The sequence below is a fragment of the Equus przewalskii genome, chromosome 14 (assembly GCF_037783145.1).
Source record: "Equus przewalskii isolate Varuska chromosome 14, EquPr2, whole genome shotgun sequence".
In the NCBI taxonomy this organism is placed as follows: Eukaryota; Metazoa; Chordata; class Mammalia; order Perissodactyla; family Equidae; genus Equus; species Equus przewalskii.
Window position 1 is genome coordinate 54,750,511 of NC_091844.1, and position 12,599 is coordinate 54,763,109.

Sequence of the window (12,599 nt, forward strand, 5' to 3'; positions counted from 1 at the left end):
TGACCCAGGCCTCAAGGGGAGAAAATACCAATTTATTTTCTGTTCTTTACCTTTCTAGGCAAAATCCATGTTTGGTGACCAGAGCTGTGTATATTGATATTCTCTTCCTGTTGACTCGCTGCCTTGACAAACCCGCAAAAGGCGCCCAGCCAGGTATGATTCATAGTTATATCATATTTTGGAATGATTACAGGTCTTTGAAATGTAGGTGGGGTTTTGAATGGCTCTGCCACACACTCCCCCACCTTCTACTTTTGTGAGACTAACCACATGTCAAAATTAAACATAGCGTCATATGGTTCCCTCATAGAAGCTTCTCAAGGAAACTTGCCCTTGTTTAGTTGGAAGTTTGCTGTTTATTTTCTGTTTGGTCATTCAGGGAAGACTGTGGACTCTACCCAGATACCTTCTGTGTTTCTAAGACCTTGGCTCTTTCCTATTTCATACATTTTCTTTGAAAGGTCGGCATTTTCAATAACTGAGAGTTCTGTTCTATGGAGATTACTGAGCTGGACTCATTTGATGCCGGAGCCCAGATAATTGAGACTGTCTCAGATCTACCCCTCGCTCCCTAAGCTCTGACTTTACATGTGTTCCTTGGTCATATATGTTTCCTAGTACGGGCCCCAGATCCACATATAATTGTTCTATTTTTAATCATGATTCACAAAGTGGTTCTCTTAAAAGGGAGAAGGGCAACTCCAAATAAAAAATTTTTTTGATGTGTTTATATAAGAGGCTGCAGGAAGTGCTGTACATGATTCCAGGCCACAGACTGAAACTGATTTTCATCAACACAAACTGGAATGCAGAGTAATGAACCTGCAACTGGTTAAAATCAGCCTCTTCTAATTGATTAGGCCTGTCTAAAGAAGGCTACAATTACAAAGTCAGATTCTGAGTACAAGCAGGCCAGGCCTTTCCTCTGTTACATTTAGTCTGTCAATGATTTGTTGTCTTCAGTAAATATATTCAGGCTGTCAGAGTCCAGCTCTGTCCATATGGAACCCTGTTACCAAATTCAACCAATTTAAAGTGCTTTGAGGGGGAGGTGCGAACCCGCCTCACCCGGATCAATGTGTATTAGCCCACAAAGCCCCTGTGGCCATGCAGAGGTAATAAGAACATGCCTGGACTTTCATCAGCTTCGCGTCCCTGCATAGGGGTAGCTGTTGTATCCGTTTGGTAGAATAGGATCATATAGTTTTATGGCTGAAAACAGTCCTACTTTATACCTCTTGTCCCAGCATCATTATTAATGTGCCCCCTTTTACTCTTGAAAGTGTCCAGGTTTGCACAATAAATTATAGGTCACCCTAGCTATAAGGGCCCTCAGGGTTGCGTCCAGTTTATGTTGCACTTGAGCCAACTGGGGTCCAGAAATTATAAAGAAATTATAAATCAGATGTTACCAAGTAAGTTGTTTTGGGTTTCCACCCTGTTTGTATTTCAGTTCCAAATTCCATGGCTTTATAATACTTCTCTGCTTAGTATCTAAAGGGCCTTGACCATGAAAGAGTTGCTCTCTACTTACAACCCCATTCATTAGGGTCCTTTCAGAGTCGTGTGGCTGATTATAATCATCATTTTATTTGAACTAAGTTTTTCTTGGCGTATTAGTACCATTATTCCTTGTCTGGAAGAGTTAACTCTTGAATGTTGTAAGATACCCTCTCTTCTCCACCTGCCTGATCTTTCTTTACTCACGAGTTGGGCTCCCCTGTGAAGATGACTTTAGCCTTTTTGAATCATCCTTTTCTCCAAACTTTCACTTCATTCAGATGCCAGACCCCAATTAAATGTGATCACAAGCTGTCATTTATTCAGCAGATTTCACTTGCATCCATGTATTATTCCTCTTAAAGTTGTTACTTCACAGAGTAAGATGTGCAGTGGGTAGGTGCTTACTCTTCTTCTGGTATGGCAGCCATAGCTCTAAACATTATATCCTGCACTGTCTAGTGTGGCAGTCACTAGCCACATGTGGCTCTTGAGCACTTTGGATGTGGCTGATCCAAATTGAAATGTTCTATAAAAATAAAATACACACTGAATTTCAAAGACTTGGTATGAAAAAACTAATGAAAAATTTCTCATTAACGTTTTATATTGATTAGATATTGGAATGATAATGTTTTTGATATATTGGATTAAGTAAAATGTATTATTAAAATTAATTTCACCTGTTTCTTTTGACTCTTAAAAACGTAACTACTAGAAAATCGAAAATTCCATATAGGGCTCATACTATATTCCTGTCCGACAAGTACTGATTTTGTCCAGTCCTTTGGGAATTGCCCTCATAAACCACAGGATATATATGTATGTGTGTATGTATCTAGGTCTATGTTTATGAATGTATGTATCCTATAATACATCCACACAAATAGTGGTAACAAAGTTTCCTCCTTTGAAGATGAATTAAGATTTTTAGAACTAACCAAATGTCAAATAAAATGCTGATTAAGATGGATAGCACTGTTTAGGGTAAAAATAAACTGTGAGCTTAAAGTAATGAAATCTATTCTTGTGTGTTTCATAAATTGTTTCCAAAAGCAGTTTGAACAATAGCTAAATATATCGCCCAACAAGGTGATCACTTACTTGGATGTATAGAATTCAAGATAATGTCATGACATTACCTTATAAGTACCTAGAAGAATGGATCATGCCGTACATTCTTTGTACCCCAGCTAAGTACACAGCAGGCCCTCATTAAATGGGTTTGTTATTAACTGATTGATTGAAATGCAGAGTTTTCCTCAGTTTTTAGAATAGTAACAGTTGTCATCAAGATACAATCTTAGGGGCTGGCCTGGTGGCGCAGTGGTTAAGTGTGCACGTTCCACTTCGGCGGCCTGGGGTTCCCCAGTTTGGATCCCGGGTGGGGACATGGCACCACTTGTCAAGCCATGCTGTGGCAGGCATCCCACATATAAAGTGGAGGAAGATGGGCACGGATGTTAGCTCAGGGCCAGTCTTCCTCAGCAAAAAGAGGAGGATTGGCAGCAGATGTTAGCTCAGGGCTAATCTTCCACAAAAAAAAAAAAAAGATACAAATCTTATTTAAATTCATACATCAATCAGATGTAAATTCATTTTCCGAATTCAAATCAGATGATTATATCGTGTGTATGTGTTCATAAATATCTATATATCTACGTCCATTATTAGCTCACAAAGCTCAGAGTAGGGAGTATGCCACATAGGCTCTCAAGCCAGATCCCTGGGTTTGAATCCCAGGTCTGCCATTTACTAGCTTTGTGACCTTAGGCAAGTCGTTTAATCTCTTTGAGACACTTTTTCTTAATTGTAAATGGGAATAGTAGTAGGATCTGTCTCTTAGCATCAACTAATACATGCAAAGCCCCATGTAAAGAATGTGCTTTGCATGGCACAGAATAAGTGCTCAGTAAGCTTTAACTAGCACTAATATTATTATCATCATTATCATTATCATTAGATGGAAAACATGCATCTAATCCAGTCCCCTGCAGCCTGGCAGAATTATGCTTTACCCCTCACATTCACAATTCTCCTTGTATTCTTAAACGTCTTCAGGAAAGAAGAAATGCCTGCTTTTCTAGGAAAACACTGGCATAGAATGTCAGGAATCCACGTTGGAATTTACTTGTTTAGGGATGTTCCCGCCCCTCTGACTGATCCAGAAAAGAATCATTTTTTGTTGTTTTCAATCATCAGACATGACATGCTAGCATCAGGCGTGTTGGGCACCTGTATCTGGAGATACTTATGAAAATGTCTTGGGCTTATAAGTAAGTAGATGCAATAAGGGCTTACAGATGCTTTATAAAGGAAGTGTGTGTGGGATCCACTTGAGGCACTAAAGAATGAAAGGTCATTTCTCCTTGGGAGGGAAGGAAAAGCTTCATAGAGGAGGAGGTGGTTGAGCGGAGTTTTGAGACTGAGTAGAGATTCACCAGAGGGACGAGATGGAGGTGGGCATTAAAGCCAGAAGGAGGAGCATGGCCAAAGCCACAGAGGCACAAGTCAGCACAGCCTTCAAAGAGCTAGGCCAGTGCAATTGGGATGTTGGATTCAAGGCCAAGCAGATGTGACTAGAAGTGAGACTGGGGCGGCAGGAGCTCAATCATGGAGGGCCTCATAGGCCGAAGTCTAAGGAGCTTGGACTTGACCCTGCAGACAAAGGAGATTATTGGAGGAGATAAGACAGAGAGTAGGGTCATATGGTTTTTAAGACAAGGTGACATTTCTTTCTCTGCTCACATCCTCATAGGTTTCTTAGGATCCTTATGGAGCTAAGTTCCTATTGTCAGTGAAGAAAAGTCTAGCCAAGAATTCCTTTACAGAATGTCAGAGAGATTTGTCCAGGCGTTGTGATAATCAGTATTAGGGTTTTGGGAGGTGGAGGTTGGGGAGTGCAGGACCAGACTAACGTCTGAGGCAGCACAATACTGAAAATGGTTGTTTTAGAATGGTGTGATTATAGGGGGGTTTCTTCCTCTTATTTTCCATTTTACTTATTTTACACAGCATAATTTTGTTTTATTCATGTGTGTGTGTGTGTGTGTGTGTGTGTACGTGTATTTCAACAGTAAATGTATCTAAATTTGAATCTTGAAAGAGCTAATGATTCCAAAAGAAATGAAGCAATATCAATTTCAGGGAGAGTTTTTTGGGTGGAAGAGGATCTGCCCGTCTCCTCTCCAACACTGTCCTGTAAGTGACCTTGGAAGCCTGTGGGCTAAAGTGTCTTAGAACCGCGTTGGAGGGCTGAGGGCATGAAACAACGAGAGAAACAGTGAAGGAGAAAGGCAGAGAAGATGATTAGAAAAGCTTAAGATAATGATGTGTTTTGCGTAATTCAAACTTTTATCTTAGTACTTCCCAATCATTTGAGGTTTCCTCAGCCATTAACTAGGTTTTAAAAATTCCAAATCTGGGGGTTTTGTTTTGGATTGTAAAGTGATTTAAACCCACAAGGACTCTCTGTCCCCTGTATTCTTTTTCCTCTTCTGAGTCCAGCTGTCACCATTAGTATATATCAGTTTCCTGCTGCAAAGAAAATTACAGTCTCCGGTTGGAGTTGGGGGGGTGAGGCAGAGAAGGCGGACTGCACGCGGCCTCAGAGGCTGGTTCCAGCCTGGACAGGGACGTGATCACGGAGAGCTCTCCTGCTCATTTTAAACTCAGCTTAAACTTATTTGCTCTCAGGTTGGAAATTTTCCATTGAAATGTCTATTTACTGAAACACTCTCTGAGACCTGACTAAACATTTACCCCCTTTTTTCTGAGAGATGGACTTTCTATTTCTCTCTTATGCCCACACCCCTTCAATTTGTGTGTTTCACAGCTACTGAATTGAACATTTTTTTTTTTTTTAAAGATTGGCACCTGGGCTAACAACTGTTGTCAGTCTTCCTTTTTTTTTTTTAAGGATTGGCACCTGGGCTAACAACTATTGCCAATATTTTTTTTTTTCTGCTTTATTTCCTCAAACCGCGCCCCCCCCACCCCCACCCCGCCCCGCCCCCCCATCCCCACCCCCACCCCGCCCCGCCCCGCCGCTGGTACACAGTTGTATATCTTAGTTGCAGGTCCTTCTAATTGTGGGATGTGGGACGCTGCCTCAACATGGCCTGACGAGTGATGCCATGTCCGCGCCCAGGATCCGAACCCTGGGCAGCCGCAGCAGAACGCATGAACTTAACCACTCGGCCACGGAGCCAGCCCCCGAACGTTTTCTTTTACTAAGTATTTAAACAAATATCTTACCTATTTGCACTTCCTGAGTTTTTTTTTAAAGTATTCTCAATTACTGTATTTTTTAATTTTTAATTTTTTTTTTTTGAGGAAGATTAGACCTGAGCTAACATCTGCCAATCCTCCTCTTTTTGCTGAGGAAGACTGGCCCCGAGCTAACATCCGTGCCCATCTTCCCCCACTTTTTATACACGGGACACCTGCCACAGTATGGCTTGCCAGGCGATGGCATGTCCGCACCTGGGATCCGAACTGGTCAACCCCAGGCCACCGAAGCTGAACATGCAGACTTAACCGCTGCACCACTGGGCTGGCCCCTGACTTTCAATTTAAGTTCTCTTGGTGGGTTTCTGAGTGGATTTTTCTTTTCCTAGTCTCCATTTTACTAATTTTATGCAGCCTGGTTATTTCTTTTATAATTATATTGTGTATAATGTATTGAAATACCAATCTTGAAGAGGATTAGTTGATCCCAAAGAATTAAAGGAATGACAAATAACAATTTCATAGAAATGTTTGAGGTGGAGAAGGATTTGTCCATCCCACTCCACGTCATATAAGCCATCTCAGAAGGCTCTTTCCCTACCCCTGAAATGTGTACAGGATGCCCATCAGATTCTCATTTTCAGGAAACATTTTAAATATCGTCTTCCTGGTAGGGATCATAATAATTATAACCAACATTTATTAGCACTTAACTCTATGCTAAGCACCGTACCAAGCATTTTGGGTGGATTAATGAAGGAGGCAGTAGTGGTCCTTCATTTTAGACATTAGGAAAATAAGGCACAGAGAGAACTGCCCGATGTCACGTGTGTAGTCAGACAGCCAAGTCTGAGCTCTCCAGCCACCTACCCTGTGGCCCCACAGCACAGTGAGGACTAGTCAGGAAAACCACTCACTATCTCAGGGAGGGGTGCCCCGGAACCCTCTTGTTATTCAGCTTCCCCGGCTTCTGCCCCTCCTGCAGAACCCCCAGGCCTCAAGGAGCAGTCGCCTTTAGAGGAGCTTCCAGATCACATGTTTCTCTGGGGACTTTCTTGCCTATGTTTCTGTCTCCCATCCCGCGGGCGTGTGCATACCCAGGACTGGAGCAGTTACTAGAAAGAGAAAGCTTGGCCGCTCCCAGGTAGCCATCTGCCCTTTTTCCCTTTGAAAGTGGAGTTATGGCCACTGCATGAAACACTTCCCAATGCCAGGCTGCTGGTGACTGTTTTGTGATTTCTTTGTTAGCTGGGATTTATAGTTCAGATCTCATCATTCTGCCAAGTGCAATAAACATTTTGTTTTAACTGGAATGTAACTTTTATTATTGTTATTATTTTTCTTCTAAATGCCTTAAAAGTGACCGGTTTGTGAGTATGAAGTCAGAATCCCTAAATAATCTAAATGCCAAATCAGTGTGGTTTGTAGATGTGTAAGGTTAGAAGACAGGCTCTCATTTATTGCTGCTTGTATTTATATAATGGAAGTTAGGTAACGTAAACCCTCCCAAAGGCTGGCTTAGATGCTGATGATGGTTAAATGGTAAAGTCTGTGAGAAGTGTTCAACAGTCCCTTGTATTTGTACTGCCTAGAACATGAATAATAGATGTGTGACATGAATAAATATAAGGTCAATGATTTTTATGACATTAACTTCCTTTACCTAAGTTCCTGGGAAATATAGCCAAACAATTACAGAGAATAAAAACATTAGCAACTTACAAACACCTGCTTTGATTATTTGGTCTAATTAGGTTAAATTTAACCAATCCCATCTGAACAAATTGAAAACAATTCTTATCTGTTCCCTTGGTTGTGCACTTTTATCGGCGCTGGCTGCAGATGTGTCTAATATGACACAGTTGGTGCTATTCTCTCAGCTCTGAGTGGGAGATAAAAGGGAATTGAGAACATACTTTTAGAGTCTTCTGGGGACTTTGTATTTCTGGCCCTGCAGCTAAGAAATTTCAAGGAAAAAAAACAGCCTTTGTTGTCAGTAAATTAGCTGCTTTTCTCCAAAACACTGGGACTGTCATCTGAACTGTTGCTTTTGCCAAAAGTATCTTTCCCAGGGAACAGTGAGCTCCTGAAATAAGCGGATGACTCCTAGCTGCCTTTCGGAAGTCAGAATAATACAGGATGTGTTATTAGATTGCTAGGTTGATGTGGTGTTTACCCCTCATTAATTCCAAGCCTGGGGCTGAGTACATAGGTCCACAGTTCTTAGAACTCTAGAGTCTAGAGACCATTTAATCGGTAGGTAAAGTGGAAACCGTAGCAACTAAGTGACTTGCCCAAGGACACACAACTAGTTAGTGAAATAGTCAAGCTTTCCTGCTCATGGTCCGCTTTCCATTTCCATGACCAAAATTAAGGGTCTTGTAATAGTGTGAGAGTTGGGCTGAATGTCTGGATCTGTAACAGAACCATGTCATGAAACCTTAGGACCCTACCCTAGGAGTAAAATACTATTCAAATGAGCAACTGGGGTCTCAGAACATTTGTGATTTCAATTTTCCTCTGTGGTCTTGTCTTGCCCCACTCCAGCCCCTCTGCATCACAGATAACATGAAACTAGTTGCCCATGTCAATTACATTAGTTAAGCAAGTTGTTTTTGAAAGCTTATTCTAGACATTTCATATAAATGGAATCATACAGCATGTGGCCTTTTGTGTCTGGATCCTTTCACTTCACATAATGTTTTCAAGGTGCATCATGTTGTAGCATGAATCAACACTCTACTCTTTTTTATGGCTGAATAATATTCCATTGTATAGATGCACCACATTTTGTTTATTCATTCATCAGTTGATGGACATTTGGGTGGTTTCCACCTTTTGAATAATGATGCTATGAAGATTCCTGGACAACTTTTTGTGGGGAAATACGTTTTCAATTTTCTTGGCTATCCACCTAGGAGTAGAATTGCTGGGCCATATGCCAACTCTAAATTTAACTTTTTGAGGAATTGTGCCAAACAGTTTCCAAAGAGACTGCACCACTTTACATTCCTACCAGCAACGCATGAGGTTTCCAATTTCTGCACGTCCTCAGCAACACTTGTCATTGTCCATGTTTTTTATTACAGCCATCCTAGTGGGTGTGACGTGGTATTTCATTGTGCTTTTGATTTGCATTTTCCAAATGGCTAACGATATGGAGCATCTTTTCTAGTGCTGATTGGCCATTTGTATATCTTCTTTAGAGACATGTCTATTCAGATTCTCAGCCCATTTTTAACTTGGTTTATATATTTCTTTATTCTTGAGTTGTAAGAGTTCTTTATATATACTAGATATTAATCCCTTATCAGATATATAATTTGTAAGTATTTTCTCCCATTCTGTGGGTTGCCTTTTCACTTTCTTGATAATGTCTTTGATGTACAAAAGTTTTTAGTTTTGATGAAGTCCACTTTATCTATTTTTTCTTTTGTTGCTTTTGCTTTTGATGTCATATCTAAGAAATCATTGCCTAATCCAAGGTCACAAAGATTTACACCCATTTTTTTTTCTTAGGAGTTTTATACTTTTATCTCTTAACATTTAGGTTTCTGATCCCTTTTGAGTTAATTTTTGTATTTGGTGTGAGCTACAGGTCCAACCTCATCCTTTTGCATCTGGCTATCTATTTGTCCCAGCACTATTTGTTGAAAAGACTTATTCTTTCCCTATTAAATTGTCTTGGCACCTTGGTCAGAAAATCAATTGACCATAAATACATGGGTTTATTTGTGGACTCTCAATTCTATTCCATTGATCTATATGTCTGTCCTCATGTCAGGACCACACTGTCTTGATTATCATGGCTTTATAGTAGCTTTTGAAATCAAGATATATAAGTCTTCCAACTTTGTTCTTTTTCAAGATTGTTTTGGCTGGGTCCCTTTCATTTTCATACACATTTTAGCATCAGCTTGTCAATTTCTGCAAAAAGAAAAGAAAAACCAGCTAGGATTTTAATAGGTATTGTGTTAAATCTGTAGGTCAGTTTGAGTCTTGTCATTATAACAATATTATGTCTTTAGATATTCTGATCAGAACACACGATGTCCTTCCATTTATTTAGATCTTTTTCAGTTTCTTTCAGTGGTTTTGTAGTTTTCAGTGTACACATCATGAACGTCTTTTGTTAAAAAAATTTATTCATATTTCATTTTTTTGATAGTATTGTAAATGAAATTACTTTCTTAATTTCCATTTTGGATTGTTCATTGCTACTGTATGGAATTACCATTGATATGTGTATATTAATCTTTTATCCTACAACCTTAGTGATCTCATTTGTTTGCTCTGATAGGTTTTTCTGTGGACTCTTTGGAAATTTCTCTATATGAGATCATGTCATGTGCAATAGAAATAGGTTTTACTTCTTCCTATCCAATCTGGATGCTTTTAATTTATTTTTCTTGCCTAATTGCTCTAGCTAGAACCTCCAGTACAATGTTGAATAGAAGTGGCAAGAGCAGACATCCTTGTCTTGTTCCTGATCTTAGAGGAGAGCTTTTGGTCTTTCACTGTTAAGTATGGTGTTAGCTGTGGGTTTTTCATAAATGCCCTTTATTAGGTTGAAGTTGTTCCCTTCTATTTCTAGTTTGTTGAGTGTTTTCATCATGAAACGGTGTTGGATTTTGTCGAACTCTTTTTCCACATCTGTTGAGATGATCATGTGATTTTTGTTCCTTATTAATATGGTGTGAGTCATGATTTTTTATTGCTGAGTAGTACCCCATTATATGTATGGTTTGTTTATTTTAATTCACCGGTTGAAATATATTTGGGTGTTTCCACTTTTTGGAAATTGTGAATAGCGTGGCTCTGAGCATTCACATAGAAGTGTTTGTGTGGTCGTATGTTTTCATTCCTCTTAAGTAAAACCTAGGAAGGAGATTACTAGGTCATGATGAAGATTGTTTAATGTTGTAAGAAACTGCCAAACTCTTTTCTAAAGGGGCTTACCATTTTGCATTCCCACCAGCACTGAATGAGAGGTACACTTGTTCTGTATCCTCACCTAGACTTGGTTGTCCCTCTTGTTAATTTTAGCCATTTTAGTAGGGGTATAGTAGTGTCACTTGAAGTTCTCTTTCATTTTTTGCATACAAATATCTATTGTTCCAGCACCATTATTTTTTTAAATATTTTTTCCTTCTCCTTTTTCCTCTCTTTCTGGGATTGCACTCATATGTATATTAGGTCACTTGAAGTTGTCCCATAGATGACTGGTGCTCTGGGATTTTTTCTATCTGTGTTTCGTTTTTAATAGCCATAAGTCAGGGAATGGTTCCAGGTCTTACATTCAAATGTTTAATCCATTTTGAGTTAATGTTTGTATATGGTGTCAGATAATGGTCTATGCTGCTTTTCTTCTGATGTTGGATTTTTCCTTTCTTGTAAGGTGACTTGTCAGCCATAAGAAACGATGAAATCTGGCCATTTGTGGCAACATGGATAGACCTTGGGGGTATTATGCTCAGTGAAATAAGTCAGAGGGAGAAAGTCAAATATTGTATGATCTCACTCATAAGTAGAAGATAAAAACAACTACAAACACACACACAGAAACAGATTGGATTGATGGTTACCAGAGGGGAAGAGTGGAGGGAGGAGGGCAAAAGGGCTGATTAGGCACATGTGCTGATGGAGTGTAAACAGTCTTTGGTTGGTGAACATGATGTAATCTACACAGAAAACAAAATATTATGGTGTACACGTGAAATTTATAAAATGTTATAGACCAATGTTATCGCAACAAAAAAATAAAAATAATTTTTTAAAAAACTATATTATGCGATGGTTTTCAGCTAGGATTTTGTGATATGCTTTTTATTAAAAAAAAAACGTATATCAGGTCTCTAAAATGAATTTGCTAAAAAAAAAAAAAGAGAGAAAGAAAGAAAAGCAGCTACCAGGATGTAAAATTGATAGCAAGAACAAAGAACTAAAAATGGTTATCGCATCCATAGTAGGAAACAGAGCTTCTGCTCGTCCCATGGCCCGGGTACACTTACTCCCAGGCTCACCTCCGTTGCTCATCTGGCTCATCACATTTGCCTAACTGCCCCCTCCATGTTGGGGCTGGACTTCACATTAAATAGCGTTCCTAGTCCATCCAGGTTCTGTTGGATTTGCCAGCTGTAGACTGCACCTTGCAGCATCGCTCCTACAAGGGTTGGCCTGCACTCCAGTGATGCTGGGAACCTCCAGTTTGAGAGGCTGTTTCTCCCAGAAACTGTAAACTGTAGTTCAGGCAAGGGACTGCGATAGGTGGTCCTAGCTCCTCTCTTACTACAGGTGAGACAACAAAGGTTAGCCCCAGTTATTTAAAGGAATCTTCCCAGCCAGCAGACACTCAAGCTGGTTTACACTGTATCTCATTGCCTAAGGGTGGAAGAGACGTCCCAGGTCCTATAAGGTTAAATTGAACAGGGGTGTTGAGGTGTGATGATAGGGAAATTTCCAATTTCTCAGTCTTGTCCTTAGGAGAATTCACTGACAAAGAACCAGAAGCAGTGTATGCTTAGAAGTAATTTTATGTTTGTGTCTTTGGGTTGTCCTGTGTTTTTCCACGAGTATTTCCTGACTTCCTCCCTGTGCTGGGCAAAGGCAGGGATGGGATGGTGGGTGGAGGCAAGAAATAAAAGATACTGTCCCACCCAGTGCCTGATGAGCTCATTTTTAGCCTACCGAAATCCTTGAGAGCTCTCCTGACTTGCTATCTCCCAAGCCGCAGGGACTGTGTTTTTATTTTATGGGTTGACAAGTTAGTCTTCAAATAGCATTCTCGAAAGCTCATCCTCCTTCCTCAACTTAAAGAGTACATGCCTTGGCGAATATACTGGGGGCAAGGGAAGGAAGGATTGTTTGCA

At 40.0% G+C, this 12,599-nt stretch overlaps 1 protein-coding gene and 1 long non-coding RNA gene across 9 annotated transcripts in view; one reads left to right on the forward strand and one right to left on the reverse strand.

The window, feature by feature from the left end:
• THADA (THADA armadillo repeat containing) overlaps positions 1 to 12,599 on the forward strand; it is a 307,690-nt gene that overhangs the window by 234,985 nt on the left and 60,106 nt on the right. For all 8 annotated transcript variants that reach the window (XR_011526117.1, XM_070572782.1, XM_070572784.1 and 5 more), the window contains one exon: positions 59 to 153. Coding sequence is in view for 7 of the 8 variants with exons in the window: in XM_070572782.1 (XP_070428883.1) it covers positions 59 to 153 (95 nt within the window). In the remaining variant the exon portion in view is untranslated. The remainder of the gene's footprint in view (positions 1 to 58; positions 154 to 12,599) is intronic.
• The window catches only part of LOC139075576 (uncharacterized), a 30,518-nt gene that overhangs the window by 4,986 nt on the left and 12,933 nt on the right, over positions 1 to 12,599 (reverse strand). The window lies entirely within an intron of this gene.